The 23,182-nt window shown below is 25.5% G+C and overlaps 1 protein-coding gene across 1 annotated transcript in view; it reads right to left on the reverse strand.

Annotated features, from left to right (window-relative positions):
- Nucleotides 1–17,689, reverse strand: part of mAChR-B (muscarinic acetylcholine receptor) — a 54,570-nt gene extending 36,881 nt beyond the window's left edge. Inside the window, exons 1-2 of the mRNA XM_003697586.4 lie at nt 17,584–17,689; nt 2,679–2,860 (exon numbers count right to left, since the gene is read on the reverse strand). Of these exons, the coding sequence (XP_003697634.1) occupies nt 2,679–2,776 (98 nt within the window). The 5' untranslated portion in view covers nt 2,777–2,860; nt 17,584–17,689. The remainder of the gene's footprint in view (nt 1–2,678; nt 2,861–17,583) is intronic.
- Between the last annotated feature and the right edge of the window lie 5,493 nt (nt 17,690–23,182).

A 23,182-nucleotide genomic window follows, 5' to 3' on the forward strand; every position in this document is an offset into this window, starting at 1 on the left:
GAAAATTCATTTCCTCCAACCTTGGTGTTTTCTAACCATCCCCACGGACAACCAATATCGACTGTACGAGAGAAACCACATGACGCTATTAATCTTGAATAATGAACATTTTGAGGAAGCAATGATAGATCACGTGTCAAAGTTAGAAATTCGAAAAATGATGAAATGAGAAATTATGTATGTACAATTTTCAATTTGCGATACGTGTATTATATCTTTCCAATTTTATCGTCTTAGAATTAATGTTAAAACGTTTGTACGAAAAACTTTTTTTTATTATGAAATTTGTGAATGTGAATCATTAGTGCGATGATAAGTTTTAAATGATAAAATATATATTTTTTCTTATTAAGAAATAGAGGAATCAAATAGAAGGAAGAAAAAAACAAATTTTATAATATCAGTAATTGGAAATTTATAAAATTTTATTAACAATATTAATTTTAATTAAATTGTAAAATATTTACACAAAATTGCAAAAATAAAATTTCCAACTAATATGAAATTGATATTTGTAAAAAGGGATAATTATATTTAAAGGACAATGATTAATATTTTAAAAATATTATCATAAAGAAAATTAAAGAAAGATTAAATTAAAGATTAAATCATAATTTAAAACGAGAAATAATTCAAGATTTTTTTTTTAATTAAATTCTCTGCTAAAATTCGTTGTACGTTACATCATGATAAACCGAGCATCAAGATCGAGATCGTTTAATAAGTCCTAATAGCGTATTAATGTTAAAGAAAATGTAGGTCAACATTTCTTTCATAACCATTTCAGAACATAATTCAGATTTATAAATACCTCTCGTACCTCTTGCTAAATTGCTCCGTAACTTCATATCTTTAAGCGAAACAGTTCGAAAATTTCGCGTGTACTAAGCACTAGATACTTGCTAGTGAGCGAAGTAAATAACCGAAGATGATTATTCCATAAATACACGTCGTCTACTTGATGCAAGAAGATTGGAATCGCTACGAATATCTAGCTGTAAAATGTTAACAGTGAGATGTTTTAATTTTATAAAAAAATGAAATAGATTTAAAATAAAATCGGATGAAAAATTTATATCTTTTATCCGATTTTTAAGTCATTTAATTATCACACGAATTAAATATAATTAATTTAATCGTACGTAAATGTTCGATTGAAATGTTTCTAATGGAATGGAATTTGAAAAAAAATTTGTGAAAAATAGATATTCTTTCATAAAGTTGTCATTTTATTAAATAATGCTTTATGTTGCAAATTTTTCTTGAATTTTCTATTATATTATAATAAATATTCAAATAAGTTGAAATTCTTCTCTTTCTTTATATAAATAAACTAAGGATAATTTAAAAAGATTAAAAATTAAAAATAATAAGGATGATTGCTTTATTTTCGTGTTCTCTTTAGAAATTTCGATTCATTGAAAATAATTGATTATAAACTCAAAAAAAAAGACAGAATAGATCAGATAATTAACAAAGTTTAAAAAAAATAGTTAAATACATATCAAATATCCATTTGAATAAATTTGATATATATAATTTTATTATCATTCAATACAGACACAAATACAATTTAACTTGGCTGATTCTTTGACTAGATAGGAATCTGATGATACCATACGTGATATTTTGTGCTGATAAGTAATATTGAAACAATATTAAAAAAGAGTTAGTAGTTGAGTATCGTTCGCTATCTTTAACTTTGCAAATTTGCATTAGGAGTATAATGAGTATACATTTAAGATAAAACGAAAGATAAGAACAAAATTTTTTTGTGTTGTTTATGATACTTAATGGAGTAAATGTTGTTTTGTGATATAGTGTTTTAGATGAGTTAAAATTTCAATTTTATCAATAAATTTTTTGATAATATATAATAGTTTGCTTTTTGCTTTTAGAAAATTTTTACTAACAATAATTTAAGTAATATCGATAATTAAATAATAATAATTTAAAGAAGAAAATTAAGTAAAAGTAGAAATAATATTTAAATTTATCAATGGAAAATGTGTTTAAAAAAACAAAAAATTAAAATTTTTAGATCTTTGCAGCATTAAAATTTGACATGAATTTTACATGTTTAAAGACAGTAATTAAAAATAATAGATTTAAATAATTTTCAATATTAAATTAATCGTACAATTTTAATAATATTTGACATTATTACAGATTAAAAATATAATTTCTATGTTTTATTGCAATAAAATTTTATTTGAGTTTATTAAAAACTTATTTTTTGAATATTTTGACAATTTAAAAAAATTTTTAAATTTCCATTGCAAGGTTGAAAATATTTTCAAACTTTTATAACCTAATTTCCTTTACAACATATTATAGAGTTATACGCTATACATACTTTTTTAATTATGCAGTTCTCACCGAATTTAATACGTAGAATATAAGTAGTTGCAATTTCAACATTTCAAAACGGGTTTAAAACGCGAGCAATTTTTATTTTATTTTTTTTCTACTCCCATTTTTTTTAAAATATCAAATATTATACGAGTTATCACTTTAATCATTGTCGATAGAAAATTTTTAGTTATATAATATATGTTTTCGTTTTGTGATCTTTGTGATATATCTTCTCTGATATATATTTGATTTTTGATGATATATCTTTCTGTTAATTGAAAGTAGGATATAATATACAATATAAAGTTATAAATATGACTCACCATTGTGTCATATAACGCGTGCTAATAATGAAGACAGGAGAAGTAGTGCGATTAGCTTCGGTGCCATTTAGGCTGCTGTCTGTCCCATTTATCTCCATTTCACTAGGCGAAAAATTGCGGTGGCAGTAACTTTCAAAACCACTGACACCTTCACTTTAATAACCAATCACCTCTTGAGCATTCTGAAAAGAATACAATAATTATTAGTAGTAATATATTTTACTCTTCAAATATTTCAAATAATTTTGCACTTTTAATAGTCATAATGTATTTTTGCAATTATAAGAATTATTAAATTTTCAACTTTAATTCTCTTTATTTCTTTCTCTTTCCCTTTCTTAATAATAATTCTTAAATTTGAAATCTTTAACAAATATTCTATTCTTAACAAAAATCCTTGATAATTATGAAAAATAGATACAAAATTGTATATTGGACACTTGAACACTTGGATTAATCTCTTTACAATATATAAGATAGTATTTTAATTAAATAATAAATATATCTCTTTTCAATGAATATATTTCTTGAATATATTTTCTTTGCAAAAGAAAGAATATATAAAAGAATGCTTTTGTCTTAAATAATTGATAAAAAAGAATTTTTCTTTTTATAAAATTTGGTATCTCGAAGAATTAATTAACAGCAAATTAGTAGATATATCTTGCAAGTAAGCTTATGTTACAAAGATTAATTCAATCGCATTATTCTTTACGTGAAATAATTTTCATGAACAGGATTGTAATAGGTCAGGCTAATTGGAATTATTTCAAATAATAGAGAGAAATATCTCTTTTAGCAGTGGCTTGTCCCCAAGAGCAAATGTATAAACCAGATAAAGACACCGAATTGAAATGAATTCGTTTGCGAATGCTATTGAAATCGCTGCATCCTTTTATTATTGATTTTCATCTAAATTGATATTCATTTATGTTGAAAGGAATGTTTGAAGATTGAAGGCTATTCGACTTTATAATTCATTAAAAGAATAATATTTAGGTCCCATGTTAGAAATAGAAATAAAATATAATTTATGCTTTTTAAAAAAAATTATTTAACATTGTTATTATTTTAATATATCATTAATATATTGTAAATAATATTGAATAGAATTTTTGATACAAATTAATTTAAACGTTAATTAATTAAATATAATTATTAGTATAACAATTTCTGTAATTAAAAACAATATATAAAAATTCAAAATTATTAAATTTGTATAACTGCTTATAAAAATAAATTTACATATAAGATAGAAAAATAAAATTTATACATACCTGTATTAAACATTAATATATAATATATATCGAATAAAAAAAAATCGTTTAAATAAAATATATTCAAAAAAATTTATACAAATATTTTTTCATCATGCAATTGTTTTTGCAATCGTAAATTAAATTTTTGCATTCATGTGACACGCGACAATTGTACATTTCATTCTCTTGGCCTTCGTAATTTTCTGCCATTTAAAAAAAAAATTTATTGTAGAGATTGACCACATTATTCTAAATTATATCAAAGCACGAAATTATAATATATACAAAAACACCGTAAATCTTGGTCATGGTTTTATTCAATAAGCAACCTCATAATAAATATTTTCTATATTATTTTAATAAAAACAAATTTATTTTTTTATATACATTAAAATTTGACAAAAAAATATAATATTGTTATTACAAGAAAGCTTTTTATTTTCAGAATATTCTTATTTCGAATAAAGATGAATGAATTTATATGTATCACAGTGGAATATACAGTATGATAATTCTATTCTTTCAAGAGGATACATTTTAACCCTCATTTTATTCGACTCACATTTTTTTCAATCTTCCTTGATATTGTTGCTTTTTACATTTATATTGTAATATAGTTCAAATATTTTTTTTTAAATATTTATTTCCTTTGAACATGGAATGTTCCATTTGAATTGATATTTAGAAATATTTCGGACAATAATTAAATGGTTTTACTTTTCTCTTATTGTTAATGAAAATATATAAAATATTAATATATATGTGAAGATTAATTTTTCTTTTAATGAAATTATATATTTTTGTATTGACATATTAACAAAAAAATTAGTAAGTTATTTATAGTAATTATTTATTTTAAAAAATATCTTTTATATTTCCATTTAAACAAATTAAATTGTAATATATTTATATATATATATATTATATCCTGTATAATTTAGTTTTCATTTGAAAAATTTTCCAGTACAGTATGAATTTTAAATCTGTGAATTGCAACTTCCAAGAATATCAAAGATTTTTTACGTACAATTATTTAATAATATAGAAAACTTTAAAATTTTCAACATTTAAATTTACTTCAATATAATTATTTAAAAATACAATAAATATAAACAACTCACTATAATAAAAAAAAATCTTAAAAACTCACGTGACATAGATATATTAAATATACACGTATTATCTTGCTACAGATTTTCAATATTTGTTTTTTAATTCTCACCGTATTGCATATTTATTTAACCTATTATAAAAAAAAAATATTATATAAAATAGAATTTTATACGATTATAAAAAAGAGAAAATCTGGCAAACTACTCTGGCCATTACAAAACAGAATCGTATTTCAAAAAACATTAGGAAACACTGATCTAACAAAATATTCAGATAGATCGATTTAAATATAGGCACAGCCTATAACCACCAACATTATCAACATCACAAAAGTCAGCATGTCAGTCATTCTATTATCCTAGAAACACTTTTCTCTCCCTATCGGTTCGTGCAATAGAGATCCCTCCCCTGCCGTTATTATTCACGTCATTTCCTTAAGTAACACCCTTTTCTCCCTCCAGTATTTTTCCATTTTCAAAGAAACATATCTCTCCCTGGACCCTTTCTTATCCCACCAACTTTTAACCCTCGATGTATTCCACGCCTCATTTTGCATCACCAGTCAAACATGAGAGAAGTATCGTGGACCTCAATCTACGACCGTACGTCTTATCTGTGCACACGTCACGTTCGTTCGGATGCGAGTCAACGATACAGGATATTTTTTTTTTTTTTTTCCCCTCTTCTCTCTCCCACTTACAGATCGCGGTGTTTGGGCACAGGGTCAAACGAGTTTTCGTGGCACATGTCGTACCTCTGTGTGCGAGCAATGTGAAACGGACGAGAGATAATGAAAATGGAACAGAGAGAAGAACCGAGCCACGATTCTGAGCTACGGAAAGTGAGAAGAGTCTGACATGTAGGAAATTTCGAGGAATATGTAGTTTAATGACGTAAAGCCACAAACCATCCCGATGGGGTGGGTCAAATTAGAATGATCCAGAGTCTTTGTACCTGCAGAGAATACTTAAGCGGAAAAACTTGTAATTATATTTCGTATGTCCAATTATTTTCGTATATAAATACGTGAGATGTGTATTTACGAAATTTAAATTTTTTTCGATGATTTTCGATTGAATTTATATTGAAATAAATTGATATTTCGTTTAAATTTTTATTTCGATTATGAATATAATATTGAATTAAAATATCTAAGTATTTGAAATAAAATTTCATTTTTTAATTTCGAGGGGATTTTTTATTTTTTGTTGATAAATTTACTTGATTAAATATTTATGGACAATCAATTGTATAATAAAGAAACTTTATAAGTATCGTAGAAAGTTTGTCAGAGTCTTGAGAAGCTAAATTATAATAAAAAAAAAAAAAATGATTGCTCATGAAAGATGTAAAAAATTAATAAGAATAATAGTTTATAATATTTGAATGATTTGCAATATTTAAAAATAATTCTTAATCTTTAGATTTCATCAATTTAAAACTTAAAAGCTATAATAAATGAAATTTTATCCCTTAATAGATATTGTTTTTCATAATTTCTTTTGATGATCTTTTAATAATTAAATAATTCTATAAATTTTTCTTAATTATTAAAAATCACGAATAATATAAAAAGATTTGAGCATATTTCATTCCACTTTATTAAACAATATTATTCAATATTATTTTACAAAGCTTTAGTTTATAAAATTTTATTAATTATCAAAAATTATGAATAACAGAAAAAAATTCAAGCCTATTTCTTATTAAACAATCATCATTCAATCCTCATTCTAATCCTCAAAGCTTCGATTTATCAAAATTACTAAAAAATTATTAAAAATTATTAAAAAATATTAATACAATTATATATAACAAAATTTCCTTATTTATCTTTATTTATAAAAATTACAAACAATACAAAAAGATTTTCGTTTTACTTTATTAAATAATTATTCAATTATTTACTGCAAAGCTTCACATCAATAAAAAGTTACCAACACACTTGTAACGAATATTATTGACAATGTTAAACTTCCCACAAATTATCGATCAATAGATTAAAATGTTATTCCAAATATCTGGCAAGTTACGCGTGAACCTCCACTATGAACACGCGAAACATGTGGTCGTCGAGATTTATACATGCGCGACGAATCATTCTGAACAATTGAACCAGACGAATCAGACAACGATCGCATATCGACGGTCGGTAATTCGTTTCGAATTTATTGCTATTTCAAATGATACGAGCAGCGGCCATTGGATCCGCTCGAAAATCCATGAACAATCCTGGCTTTTTCCCCATTTATCTCGCTCGTTCCCTGTCTACGAATTTCAAACAATTTGCTAATCCTTGTTTTCCACGCAGTTAGGGATCCCTAGATTCTTTTCATTTTATTTTCGCTTATACTACTATATGCACACTGCTCGATGTCACTCATCGATTACCGATTAACAGTTTCTCCGATGTAACTTCAAGATATATGTAGATTCACGTGAAAAATGGATTTTCGATTAAATGTAGTTTATTCCAATCCTCGATGACATGAATTATGCATAAGCATAAATTAAATAAAACGTTCTACCCTTGGAATTAAATAGCAATAAAAAGTATCGTATAAATTAATACCATTTAAATTGTTTTGTGAATCGATTTAAACGTTCCTTTTTTTTTTTTTTTAATTGTGTGGAAAGAATGAAAAGTGGAAATCAATTAGATAACGATCAAATTTTCCAGACAAGTATTTGTTCAATCTGGTTCTGTATGAATTGAATTTTATTATTAAAATGATTGAAATTTGAAAAATGAAGTAATAATGATTGAAAATGAAAAAAAGAAGTTTTTCTATTAAAAATAAAAAAGTTTATTTGTACATGAGATTTAATTATCTTGATTTATATGATTAAGAATAATCATTTTTATCTTTTTTTTTAGAAAAACTGCAAAAATTATCTGTAATTATATTAGAGAAGAACTATAATTAAAATATATCATAAAATTGTGACAAACCTTATAATTGACAAAATTGTTGTTTGTTATAAATCCAATTCAATTGTTCACAATAAATATTCCTGACTAACAATATCTTTTATTACAAATTGATTACACCATTTATTCCAATCATAATAGTTAATATTAATAAACAATTACAAAACAATGAAATTATCCCCATAATATCAACTATCTGATATCCATCTTCCATCGGCAATTAATCAATTCCTAAGGCGAAACCGAAATTTCCGATATTAATGGAGAAGTAGAAACCAAATTATCAAAGATCTTGTATTAATCGATGATATATTAGACATGACAGACTCAGTATTATCTTGTCGCATACAGTTTCCAGACATTGGACAAATAAGAGACAATTTAGCTTTGCAAAAATCGTGAAAAGCGTTTGCTATTTAGTTTGAGAAAAGGAAGTTGCCGCTTCCAGTCAGCTGATTGAATATCCTTCTGCAGCGGAGATGAAAGTCGTTGCAGCTTGGAATTAGATCGATATATAACTATACAAATATATTTTCTCCAAGGGGGAAAAAATTGTCGATAAACCTAGTTTGACGCTTCTTCCCTTCCTGTCGGCTTTAATGAGATTCTCACCGATTAATCTGAATCGATCGTTTCGTATTTTCTTCTCTCTCTTTCTCTCTCTCTCTTTCTCTCTCTCTCTTCCTTCCCTTCGTCGGTAACATTCGATCAAAGATCGAATAAAACGTTATCGACATGTCCATTATCGACAGTTTCGATCAATCAATTGAACATTTGTATTAACAATTATTCCAGTTTCGTTATCATTCATGCTCGAAGATTGATGACTGAAAATTAATTTTGATCTATGGAAGTTTACGATGATTTATTAAGTTTGAAAATATCGTAAATAATAACGATTGCAGGGAGAAATTGTTATCATGAACTTTGGTTTTTAATAATATTTAATTTTAAGTAATTTTTTTACTATTAAAAGTTGCATTTGTTGCAGGAGATATTCAATAAGAAATCTCTGATAAATATTGGAGTTGGTTGAAAAGCTTCGAGTTTTAGAATCTCGAACTTAATAATACTTCCAATTGAATTTGTGTTTTAAAACGTTATAATTATATAAATAATATTAACATAAAACAATCGAATTTTATAAATAAATAATTATTATTACTGTTGAATGACTTTGAACCTGAGTTTAACTGAAACTACAAAAAATCAAATTTTTATTTATACTCTTGTTCTTAAAATTCTCTTAAATTCTTAAAAAAATAAGAGAAAGAATAAATATTATAGATTTCAATTGGTGGAAATGATTTTACAAATGGCAAATCTAAAAATTAGAATTCGATTTATTTTCAATTATAAAGCAACAGTTTCATTTGTTAATTCTGATAACCTAATAATAATTTATTTTTTTTAGCTACTATTCAATATTTTGAACACAAATATTTTATTATTAATAAAAAGCTAAAATTATTCTTTTCATTATTACCATGCATTCCATATTTAACTCATGTTTACCAAATTATACTTAATTAATTAAATCTATATTATACATTTCTTTATATACAATATCAAAAGTTATTTTAAAAAGTACTTGAAGTGTCAAAATTTCGATCCAAAATATCTTTTTATAGATATGTAGAGTATTTAGACGAGCATGATACTCCTTTGAATGACGTTGAACATATTGTTATCGATTTCTTCTACATATCAAGTAAGCAAGCTTGTCATAAACGCTTGTCATTCTCCTTTTAAGCGGCTTTAAACATCACTCAGCGATTTAGATGGTCTATTATTGTCCATCTGCGCTATGGGGGAAATTACATTTCTTTTATTATGGAGTCATATATTCTTCAATTTTCATATTATTATAAAATCGAATTTTAGTTTTTTTTTTGTCAATTGATTAGAGCAACACAGATATAATTAATATTAAAAGAATTAATATATAATCATCGCACATATGAAATATCATTTTTATAATAGATAAAATTTTAAGTTAATATTTTTAAAAACATTTTTCATATAATTCTACATGCTTTTTTAAACAATTAACTAGTTTCATTATTATTCATTATTATTCAAAATCAAATAATTGCCAATTATTCAGAATTTATAAAATAATTTTCAAATTTTGCATTTTCTTTCAAAAAAATTTGAAATGAAATAAAGAATGGATATAATGGACATTCTGAAATATTAAATTTATGTTTTTAATAATTTTTTTACTATATCTGTTTTTATGTTTAAATTTATATGAAAAAATTTCGAAATAATAATAATTATTCTATTAATGTAATATTTTTATTATTTTTTTAAATTTCACTTATTTTTAATTATGTCTTTTTCATCTAAACTTAGAAAGAAAATGAAACTTCATTTACTTAAAATATACCTAAAACAGCTGTATGTATAGTTTTCTTTAATAAAAATTCAGAAGAGAATTTGTAACATTATTTTAAAAAAAAAGTAATTGGTAATCTATAAATTAATATGAATAAGATATAAAGATAAAGATATGAGTGAATATTTATATGAAATTTTAAATAATATTAATAATTCAATCACCAGTATTTTTATTTTATCAAATTTTTTGAAAGCTGTATTAAAATGGAATAATGAATTCATATCATTCGAATGCAAATTGAAAACATGCTGAAAAGTGGAACAATTTTTCGTATTCGCTAATATTAATTTTTATTTTATCTATTTTTAGAGAAAGAATGATTTAATTCAATAAAGGTTTTAAAAGCATGTATAAAGTAATTATTAATTTCATTATTAGTTTTTAAGTAATCCTATAAATTTCCTTACTTTGTATCAATTAATTTCCACGTAGCAAAAAAAGCTTTCTTACAAGATGAAGAGTTATAATAACATTTTTATATAAAACTCTATATATAATAGAGTTTATGCAGCAATCTACGTATAATATGGTTATAGGTGAAACAATAAAATTGTGATTTCTATACCTCGATAAAATTTATTCAATCAATTAATTTCTATTGATCTCTATTTCCATAAAAAAAATTTAATAAACTTTTATTCAAAATTATTATTATTTCTGTTAAAATATTTTTTCTTATTATTTTTTTTTAAATAATTATACAAATACATACGAATATTTACAAATATTTTACGTATTTAATAAATATATATTTATAGATCAATATATATAATATGATTTTATTGATCAATATTTTAATTCATATAATACATTTTCAAATCTAACAAAAATATACAGATATTACTATTTATAACGCTATATTTTTTATACTCAAAAAAAACCGTAAAAATTGCAAAAATCTCAAAAACTTATTTATTAAATTCAATTTAAGTTTATGTTAGATGAAGCCAAACAAAAACAAAGTAAACTTGCGAAGAAAGAATAATCTCATTCTCCATCTCGTTTCATCTTACATGAACCTTAATATAACTTAATAAATAAACCTTAATCAACATTTTTGTACACTAACTTTTACGTTTATTTTAACTTCTAGAATCGATTTTCCAATGCATTAACATTTTCATTGAAGACAAATAGTTCTTTATTTCACAAAGAATCACGAAGAAAAACTTTTTAAAAAGTTTTCTAGTACCACTGATATATAATTAACAAATCTTCATTACATGTTGATATTTATATTAAACATTTGTAATTCATTGTCAATATTATTTCGAAAATGAAGCAAAATACCTATTCCCCGTATCTCGAATAGTGCGAATACATACAAATTTCTACGAAATGGTTGCAATAGCTTCATTGTGCAATTGCATATATACTATTTATTCCTTCCAACGGGATTCATTCGAATCCAAATATAATGAAATTTAATCCATTATAAATCGTAATAATTGTAGAATAGATTGCGAGAGACAGAATTTCTAATCCAATTTTTAGAAATCGTTATTGTAATAATGAATTTAAGCGGATGAATTTAAGATTTTAACATCGATTTTTAATTTAATCTAATAGCAAAAACTTTTCTGCAACTTGTATTTTTCTACAATTTACTTTTTCATCTCAAAATCATATTGCAAGCGATCTATTACAAGCCTACCAACCTCCCTTTCCGTGACTTCACATTCGTGACATCTGTGACACGAACAAATTTTCGCACCCCTCGCTCTGCTAAAAAACGAAACTAAAACTTTCACCCAGTTGCTGCCGTCTATTTTAATCGTGGTCAATCGTTTACGTTCGTTGCGTAGAAATTGCCCTAATTAAGAGCCCTGTGTTAAAAGCAATTAAACTTGCCACGATTAAGAAACAACAATTTTGTGGATTACGGTTTAATGATGGACGGAAAATGTGTGTTAGCCATTTTCGAATGCCAGTTTCAATGTGCAAGATTCCGTGGCAAGATGAAGTGTTATTCAATTCGTTCCTTTATGTGAAATTGAAAATCTATCTCGTTCCTGTATAACGATACCGGAACTACAGTTACATTATCATTGAGAATAATACTGTTAATATAGTTTAAGATTGAACATTATAAATAGATTCTTATTGAAATAATTATTTAAAGAAACTTTTAAATTTTAATTTTGCTGTATTATATTATATTATATATTAATACATGAATAAAGATTTAGACATTTGTATTTTAGATGAGATACTATATTTTTCTAGAAATATTTCATTTTTCTACTTACATAATATTACATAAGTGGAATTAATTAAAGCTAGAATTAAGTGGAATATTTTTAATAAGATGTTTCTAAAAAAATATTGTAATAAAAGATGTCTTTTTGAGCTAGAGTTTTATTTAATTGAAAAATAAATTATTTTAATACTTGATATTTTATTTTATATTTAGATATTTGTTAATTGATTTCACTACAAGAATATTTTGCTAAATAAAATCATACTTTTATTCTTTAAAGTATTTTTTTTTTTTGTTTGGATCTATTAAATATATTTCGTATTTTTGCAATTTTTCTAATTTGCAAAAATGAAATTTATGTTTCTTATATAATATATACAAAAAATTTATATTTTCCATTGCTCTTCAAAATAATTGAAAATTTGATAAATAAATCATTAATAATCCAAATAAGAATTTATTCGTAAACATCTTTATCTCGATCAATTATTAATTCCTTCTACTTGTTATTTTTTTTTTCAAGTATACTTAAATTTAAAGTGCCCAATTTTCTGCACAATTATTGTTATTAATCAATAAAACAATACATAACGATAAGTTAACTTAACTTTACCATGAAACTAACAATCATTAACATTTTATAATTAATATATTTCTACTGCATATAACGTACTATAATATCTTTCGCTTTATGAAAGTTGTTATTGACGTCATATTGTTTCTTTCTATCCGCTAAAATTACGAACCACCGTTTAAAATTAAAGTTTTCCAACAAACTATTTCACTACAATTATTTTCATTAATTTTTATTTAAATGTGTTAATCATTTATATAATAAGAAAAAATCAAATTTATGTAAAAAAAAGCGTAACATCAACACGGAATGATTGATAATTACTAAACATGAGAACAGTTTTGTGAGATTAAACTTTATGATTGATACGATAAATAAACTCACCATTTGATTTATTGATTTGACACTTGACCGACCATATTCACTTCAATATTCAATAGGAATAAAATTCAGAGAAACGTAAACGTGACTTATCATGTTGATTATACCCTATTTATCTGATTTGAACTATTTTTCTTTCTTGATAACAATATATCTAATAATTCGTTCAATTATAAAATATTTGTGACACGTAACATTCTCGCCAATTTTTCACATTAAACAATTATGCAATTTCAAAAATATTAATAATTAATATTCCAATTAAATCGTAAACAAATTTATCGAATTTATCTTATTTATTTATCGTATATGTGTATTATAATATATTAAAATTTGTACAAAATATACATATGAACGAATTCATAAAATTAATTATTGTAAGAATACAACAAATTTCTTGTCTACTTTGTTATATGATTTCTAATGTAGTAAGTTTAAATACAAAATCAACAACACAATAATTACGAATAATGTTGTGACACGAAAATATAAAATGGAAAATAATTTATTAATATACGAATACGTATCAAGATACGTTTCAATTCATGTGATAAATATATCGTATAGCATACGAGTATTTGCCTTATTCAAAAATTTATCTTTCATTTTAATTCAATTATCTAAATATTAAATATTTTTAATATTGAAAAATTTGAAACTTGTGTTTTGTGTGAAAGGAATATATATTTATTATTCAAGAATTATGTTTCAAGCGTAATAAAATATTAAGCAATGTTTAGCACAAGTTCCATATTAGCTATAAAGTAGCTATAACACGATAATTATCAAACATTTCATAATTAATATTTTAAACAATATGGAATACGTATGTTTCATTTCCTTAAAAAAAAAAAAAATTGCGTGCAGGGATAATTATTTTAAAATCTGAATGTAAGCGAAAAAATGTTGCTGTAAAAACACGCAGAAATGTTATATCGTTCTAAGAGTGAAATTCGCTTCTATTTCTTGTTACTCAAGATGTTCGTGACGGTTTTCCCGTATTAAGTTAAACATAAATTCAAGAAGGATGGCGTGTGCTCGCTAGGTTGTCGTGCTCTTTATCAGCTCTTTCGAAAAATGTGACTCGTCGTTCTTCGTATATTACAGTGGCCATAATTATTTATCGAGAATTTTTTCTCCATGTGCGTTAAATGGGTTTAATTGAATCTGTCGATAAAATTCAGATTATATAATATCATAATTTGTCGAGACGTATTTCAAGCACATATATAACAGGACACGATAGAATTGAAATAAAAATTTAAGAGTTTTTAATCAAATTTGGGTAATCAAAATTGGACTTTTTTTTTTTTTTTTTTTGTTTTCCTTTCACTTTCCTTTCACTAATTTTATTTAGTTTAAATTTTAACTTCTGAAAAGAAAATTTCTGAAGCAAAGGGATAATTTAAATTATTGGATTATTATTTTCAATTTCAATTTCACTGTGAACTGTTTAAATAATGAAAAATTAATATCTTGTTTTACATCATTAGTGTTTGGTTAATAATTTTACGAGCACATCATTGCATCAGCGTGTAATTAAATCATTTTCGATTATTTACTCACACAGTTCATTGAATATATTAGTTATTATAAAAGTATTTTTTAATCTATATCCCTTTCTCTTTCGTTTATTTTCATAGCTCTCTTCAAATAATCTTTCTAAATTACTAGAAATTAATTTAAATTATTCAATTTTGCAATTAGGATATGTACGAAAGTTTATTAAATTTTATGTTTCAAAGTATGGAATTTTTTATTTTTACATAACAAAATACCGTATATTGTGAAGTTTTTCTTCACACAATCTAAACTTGGAAGATAACAAAAAATTATGAGAATTATAAAAAATTTTATATATTACAACATAATATAGATAGTACAGAAAAGTACACGAATGAAAAAGCGTACACAGTGAAAAAATGAAATTTAATTTTAACTCGTTTTTGAGTAATTTTTAATATACAATGTGATAAAATGTACAAAGAAATGCGTAAAAAGAAAAAAACATTTATACATATTTCTACAGTTTACATTGTTCCATTACACGTAACAAAGCACTGTAATAATAATTTTTAATTTCGTTAGCTTAACAATATGCATTTTGGCCTACATCGCTCTTTGACCATGACAGGATAATACAAATACACGTCTCTCTATTCTTCACAAAGAATTAACTAATCGATATTTATCGATTGTCCTTTAGAAGTCTAACATGGAACGCACGAACTAGAATCCTTTCACGTTTACTATCAACTAATCCTTCAATTCTCATGCAAAATAGGTGAGCTTAATATGATAATAAAATTCATTTTTGGATATGGAATTTTATTTCAACAATGTTACATAGCTTTCCAATTGAAGAGTGAAAGCTTGTATAAAACTGAATATACTGATTCTTGAAAATCAAATTTAATGATTAATTTTATTTTGATCATCTATATATATTATCATTTATTCTTAACTTTACTATCATATTTTGATATATCTATCTTATTTATTTTTTAATCCATAAACGATTAATGCAAATAATTTAAATTCCTCATAAACTAAAAGATAATGAATTTTTATTTATGATTAAGAGATGGTATACGAATTTTTTCAAATTTCTTTCAAAAACTATTATCCATTATTAAACAATATTACTCCAAAATACATTGGCAATGAAAGATTTATAAATGCAGAAAAAAGTTACTTTAGAATTTTCTTAAGAAAACATTTAAATCACAAATTGAAACGAAGGAAATTATTAACACAAAATAATAAAATTATAAGAAGATTCGGTACAATAGTAAAGTAAGAGATTTAAAAATTTTTGATTGATTGTGTACACTACTTTAAAATTAATTTGAATGAAATTACGTTGATATTTTTATAGAAAATCATCTACTAATAGAAATAACTATTCCTATATTAATATAAAATATAAGCTAAACTCTATCATTATAAACTAAAATAAACTAAGGATATTTATATACGCATCAGAGTTAAATCTAACGTGGAATTTATTTGTGCAATAATGTTCCTTTCTCATCCACGTCAATCATAGATCGAGTATCGCTCGGTTGAGTGGAATAAACGCTTCTGAATCCCGTTTAAGGTTGGCACCACTGAGAATTGTAGTTTTATTTTTTTATCGAGCACGAAAATCCCATCCGTCCGATTTTTGAATTTGAATGAACTTTCATACATCTTCGTTTCCGTTTCGTGTGAAAGAATTTCTGTGTCAACCCCCTCCTTTTCACGAGGCCGCCAATGAATTTACATTTTGTTCAACAAAGCATGATCGTTGGAATATATAATTTTTTCGATAATCGATCGCCAACTTCACGCACGCATAAAGATAAAAGCGAAACTACGTATACGTTTCACAATGTATTCGTTGTTTCAAGAAAAGAGAAAGAGGTTACATGCGCGAAAAACATGAAACAATACGTTAATTCGAATCTATTGAAAAAATGAAAGTTTTCAATATTTTATAAATAAATTATACTAATGGAATATTAATGAATAATAACGAAAGTTATTATTTTTGTTTGAAAGATAAATTTTTTGCAAAATGTTATACTATAAATAATATCGTCGTTATTCGATTCTATAATGGAAAATAGCTTTGTGAAAATATTAATTCAAATTAATTAAACATTATATAATTCAATAATTTCTTCCTTTTTAATAGTAATTTCTATTAATTTCCCAAAATCCAGTTTCTTAAACCATATTAAGCAAAATATTCCAATGCATCAAATTCTAATATAATTTCTCAAATTTGAGATTTTATATAAAGATATCATTAAAAATATACATAATTATTTAGTTTTAAAAAATCTGAAGTTTCATTGCTTTCTTCATGTTCTTTTTAAAATATTATTATATAAATTAGATTGTTCCTAAATTTGTCAACTTCGTTGAAAAAATGAGAAAAATAAATACATGGAAATTTTCAAATATCGGCAAAATGAAAAAAATGATAGACAATATATTTTAACTGAAAAGGGAATTATAGGAAACACATAAAGGCAACAAGTAATGGGTAACTCACCTTGTATATCCTTCGAGTGGAGGACTGCGCCAAAGTAGGCCACATAAATCCCCAAAACTTCAATTCTCGGTGTTCCACTTCGTCATGCCTGCCTGAGTTCTTAGTTTCATCTTCCCAAGTTCTGGATCGGTATTGAGTTGTCACGTTGCAACTTAACTATCCACGAATAATATCATTCCAATAAATTCGATGGGAACAAAATCCAATGAAACGTTTCTTAATTCGTAAAAATTAATGTTTCAACGATAAACGTACAATTGCACAAATATCATCTGAATCATCGAGTATACAATTGATTAACAACGTAATCATAACGTAAATTTACATTGAGCCAAACCCTTCGCATTTCCAATATTCACTGACAACTCCTCCTAACTAATGAACCAACTCCTCCCTGAACAATCTTCCTTAATAATAATAACCAATAATCCTTAACGAATAATATTTCACCACTATTTTATTTCCCGATATTTCTCTCCTCCTTATCGTCAATCAAGCTCGCGATAAATCCTGCCAGGCATTACCAGCTACGCTGATCAACCGATCGAATATAACGAAATTGCATCCACAACATGCTCCTTCGTTCCGCTAATTATTATCCACTTGTCTTTCCTCTTCACCCGCGCACCACATTACTCGAGGGAATAATACATCGGGATACGATCGAGCTGTACAACCGAATGGAATATAATAAATCGAATAATAATGATCCGACTGTATCTGTTGTTTGTTTTTATCTAGAAAGACATTGCTCGATCTTCGTTTGAAGGGGAAGGATTATTGGCACGGAAGCGCGCGACTTCCGGCTCCGTCGCGTTTTCAAACTCTGCCACGAATGGGGGAGAATTCGACGGACACGCGGCGAGAATTCAAGTGAGCGCCGCATGGCGTCGCGGTGGTGTGCAGCCTGGTTCCAAGGCTGCGCATGCGCACAACCGGCGTTCGAGGGCCGCGCGAGAGGGATGAATCGTTCGTACGCCGCGTTTGTTATCAATTCACCTAGTTTTCTTCATAATCGGGCGGAGAACCTGGGTGACGGTTAGGTGTGTGAATTAACAATGAGCCCACTCTGATTCCGATGACGACACGACACGTGGACGCGCTTGAAACACTGATACCAACGATCTAGGTGATCTCGTGCCGAGTGAGATGATGCGCACCGCTCTCCATTGCACCGATATCGTTCCTTTCTTTTTATTACTCATTCGCGACTCTTCCTTTTTTTAATCCATTCCTTCTTCTTTCGCTAAACATTCTCATATTGAATATTTGTGATGAAAGATATGAATTGTTTGAATTTTAATATTTCGAAATGTAAACGAAATTCGTTTTGATATAAAATTCTTATACGAGTAATGAAATACGGTTTAAATAAAAAGATTTGTTTACTTCCTTAAATATCGTAAGTATATATGCTATTTTGGATATTTTGTGCCTTTTTTTTTTTTGTATAAATATCTGCAATCTATTTGTTACTAAAATTTTCGCATAATTATTTACATTTATATTGTAAAGATAAAAATGTAGATAAAGAAACTTAGAATTTTTTTAGAAAATAAGACATATACAAATATTTTTTGTCGCCATTATATATATTTTAAGATAAAGATCGATTCAATTCAAAGTAAACTGGAAATTCATTCAATATTTTACTTATATATCTTAATATATATTATACTTTAAAAAGAAAATTTTTATATCACATCAAATTTATTTAATTTATTTTTATTTAAAAAAAATGTTATGCAAATAAAATTATTCTCTTTATTTACGTATAAACACTGAGAATTAGGCGACTGTAGGTACACGAAATTTAGAACAGGGCAAAACGTGAGCTTCGCTTTGTACGTCCATTACTTATTGTTACCATAAGACTGTACAATGGGCATTGTGAGACTTAAGATGAAAATTCGTAGGAGGAAAGTTAAAAAGAGTGAAGTTCTAAAAGCAAACATACTTGCAAAACGAGTATTTTTTCGTTCTTATATCGTCAAAAATTTTATGCCCAAGTGATCATTTTGTTTCAACTTATACTATTATTTTTTTTTATTTTTACATTTTCTTTGTATTCTGGTAACAACTTCCTATGTATTTTTATCTTCTTTTAAATTAACAAATTATTAATTATTATCTGCGTAAATGAGAAAAAACTTTTCCATCTATTATTATATGAAAGCTTGTTAAAGGTAAATTTATTACAATCAATCGATATAATAATATTGATTTTTCCACGATTATTTATTATTTTTAAAAATATTATAATTTTGTTAAAATTTTTATTCTACGACAAGCAGTTTTGCTTCGATATTTCGTAAATATCTAATAATACAATTGATACATACTTTCAAGAATGATTAAATAATAAATATTTACTATGTTTTATAACTAATGTAAAAAGTAGCCATATTTAAATAAAATATTTCAGTGAGAGATATTAAATAATGAATTATTAAATTGATCAATTCGCAGAATGCCATACAAAATTAATAATAATAATTTATTTAATTTTAAAGAATTGACAATTCAAATGAAAAGTTAACTATAGATTAATTAATAAAGATTAATTAATTATACCAAGATGAAGTTTTTCAAGAACACAATTCCCAATATTTTATATTTTCTTAATATTATTCTATAATTCTTTCAAATATATTCTCAGCACTATGTGTATCACTATTATTCCATATACACAAGAAAATCACCAAAATGTTCTATTGTGATATATAATATTATGTTTCTGTTAATTTCCTTTTCATCTTTTTAATATATATCATAATATTATTCATATCAAAAACTATGTAAAATTATGTAACTATTCTTACTTTTGTTTTCTATAAAAACACATTTACATCATTTCTGCTTACAATCAACGAGATCAACATAAAAATTAATAACATTTAAAAAATAAAACTATCAATTTTTATTATGAAATTTAACAAAAACATTCTTACAAGTAATTCTTATAAAGAAATATTAATCGTTTCATCTTGATACGTTCAAAAATTAAAATCATTCTAATTTAGTCATTCTGGTTGCATCATTCTGCGCGATCATCAGGCAGACAGTAACAAAAGTCGTTGTAAAAGTCTTCCAGACCGTTCGAAATCGTTCGAGATCTGATTAGAAAAATCAAAGAGGGAGCCACGGTTCGCATGAATTCGCCAGTTGCGCCTTATCTTGAGGGAGTTCAACTAATTGTACGAGTTTACATCGCGGCACGGCGTGATCACGTCGATTAACGAACAGGTTTCGGAGATACACGACACGCTGCAAACTGTGCAGCGGCAGTAGGTCGGCATGCAAAGCTCTATCGCTGATCCCAATCTTCTCCTTTGACGAGGATGTGTGATCGAGCACAGTCCAAAATTAACACCACAGGAGCACGAGCGAGGCAACATAACGTCACGAACAACACAAGGATCAGTTGATTCGCCCCCTTTGGTACACGCGTTCCTGGCGACTTGTCTTTTAAACTGGGTCAATACAATTTTTAATTGAAATAATCCCATAATTTTTTTCAATATCTGTAAGTATAATCGATTTTTCTCGAATTGTATTGCGTCGCAATAGTATTGGATTGTGTGATTGCACTTTTCTTACAAAAGTATTAAATATAAGATATAAAAAATGAACTTTGGAATTTTTAAATAATTTTATTAATTTTAAAATTAATTTTAGAAATCATTGTAACTCAAAAATTGAAAGATCTTCAGTATTAATTGTAATTAATTGTAGAGTTTAAAAATAGGCAAATATAATAAAATAAAATAATAAAATATATAATAATAATAATAAAATTTATTCATTTATTTGGGCGTTTTTAGATTTTCCATTCGATTTTGCAATGTATAATAAACAAAAATCAAAATAAGCAAAGTCTGGTGAATATACAAAATGGGATAAAACATGTCAATTAAAACAACTTTTTGTGACGTCAAAAATATATACATGCGTTGTTATAGTGGTTTTTACTAATGCTTTTTCTGAATATAAATGATACTTTTAATTGATCTATTTAAGATAGATTCATCATGAAACAATCTATTAATAATCTCAATAATCCCACCAAAATGATAACAAAATCCTGGATATTATGAATTCTGAATATTATTAAATTATTAGTAAATAATAAAAAAATAAGATGAATTATTAATAAACTATTTTAATATATACATGATTTAATTTAAAAATTAAATAAAGTATTAAAATAATGTTGTAAATATATTTAATCATTAAATATGAAAATTGAATAGATTTTTTATTCTATGATTTTTTAAAAATTTAAAATTTAATTTTCTCGCAAACAAGACTTGAAATGAAAATATTTTACAAAACGTTTTTCTTCAGGATTAAACTTTTAAGTCTTTTAGGATCAAATTTTTTGTTATTTATGACAAAAACATATCTTTTTACGATATTTTTGTAAAAAAAAAAAAAAAAAAAAAGATATATTTCGTCAAAAAGAAAATTTATTTAATAACAAACTACTATAAACTACTATATTACGAATAAGAATAGAACGTAATTTCACCATATTATTCGTGTGAAATACGAATGCAAATACTCCAAGCGATTCGGTTGGAAAACGAACTGAAGCCGAATTCCCGAGCGTGGTGAAGACTTTTACCCCTTGGATAAGGAGGGATTTAGTCGTGGATATCTGTTTGAATGAAGGTAATATCAGAGAGAGGTTTTTGATGGGGTCTGAGGGAGTGACCAAAGCGCAGTTAAAGACAGGGTCCCAGAATGACGTCGCGACAGAAGCTGGAATGGATGAACGAGGGTGGTCAACGTGAGAATGATCACCGTGAAAAGAGACAGAAGAAAGAAAAAGAAAATTGTCGGAGACCCTCATCATCCTCCGCTAATATTTACTTACGCATATGCAAAGACGAGCCTGGTTACTAAAAAGAACTATCTCGTTGGTATTCTTTGATAAATATGCCTGGAATTATGGAAGACCCCCTTCAATAACCCTTAAAGTTTAATACACTTTTAGATATTTATCTGTTATCACAATATATATGAAGGAAAAGATCGATTAATGATACAAAATAACATTATAAGTTATAAATTAAATCTTATACATGTTGTATACTGAGTGTGATTACACGATATCGTTATTATAACCTCACTTTAAGCGTGAGAAAGATTTATTGCACATTTCTATTTGCATTTATTTAGTTGATATATCGACAATATGACAAAAATCATGTTACGCAGTATCATTTAAAAAAGGCTATGGTAACTTTTATTATTAAAAATAAAGTATTTTAGTTGATTAATTTTAACAACTTTTTTGTGATATATAGTCATATCGTCAAACTAATGGTACATAAAGAAGATGATATGAAAAAATAAATGATAAAATATAGTAATATTTTTTTCATTCAATCTTCAAATCAATATTGAAGATTTATTGAGTAACACATATATTTGAAAAAATTGTGCATTACTTAAATGAACACTCCTATAGTTAAATCAAGTATTGATGAAAAATCTCACTCACAAAATAAATAATTATCTTACGTAATTTTTTCCAGAATGGATTATATCATATTTTCAATAAATATTAATATATATATATTCAAAATTAATA

The sequence above is a fragment of the Apis florea genome, unplaced genomic scaffold, assembly GCF_048593485.1.
Source record: "Apis florea isolate Af1SG1 unplaced genomic scaffold, ASM4859348v1 contig_3756_pilon, whole genome shotgun sequence".
In the NCBI taxonomy this organism is placed as follows: Eukaryota; Metazoa; Arthropoda; class Insecta; order Hymenoptera; family Apidae; genus Apis; species Apis florea.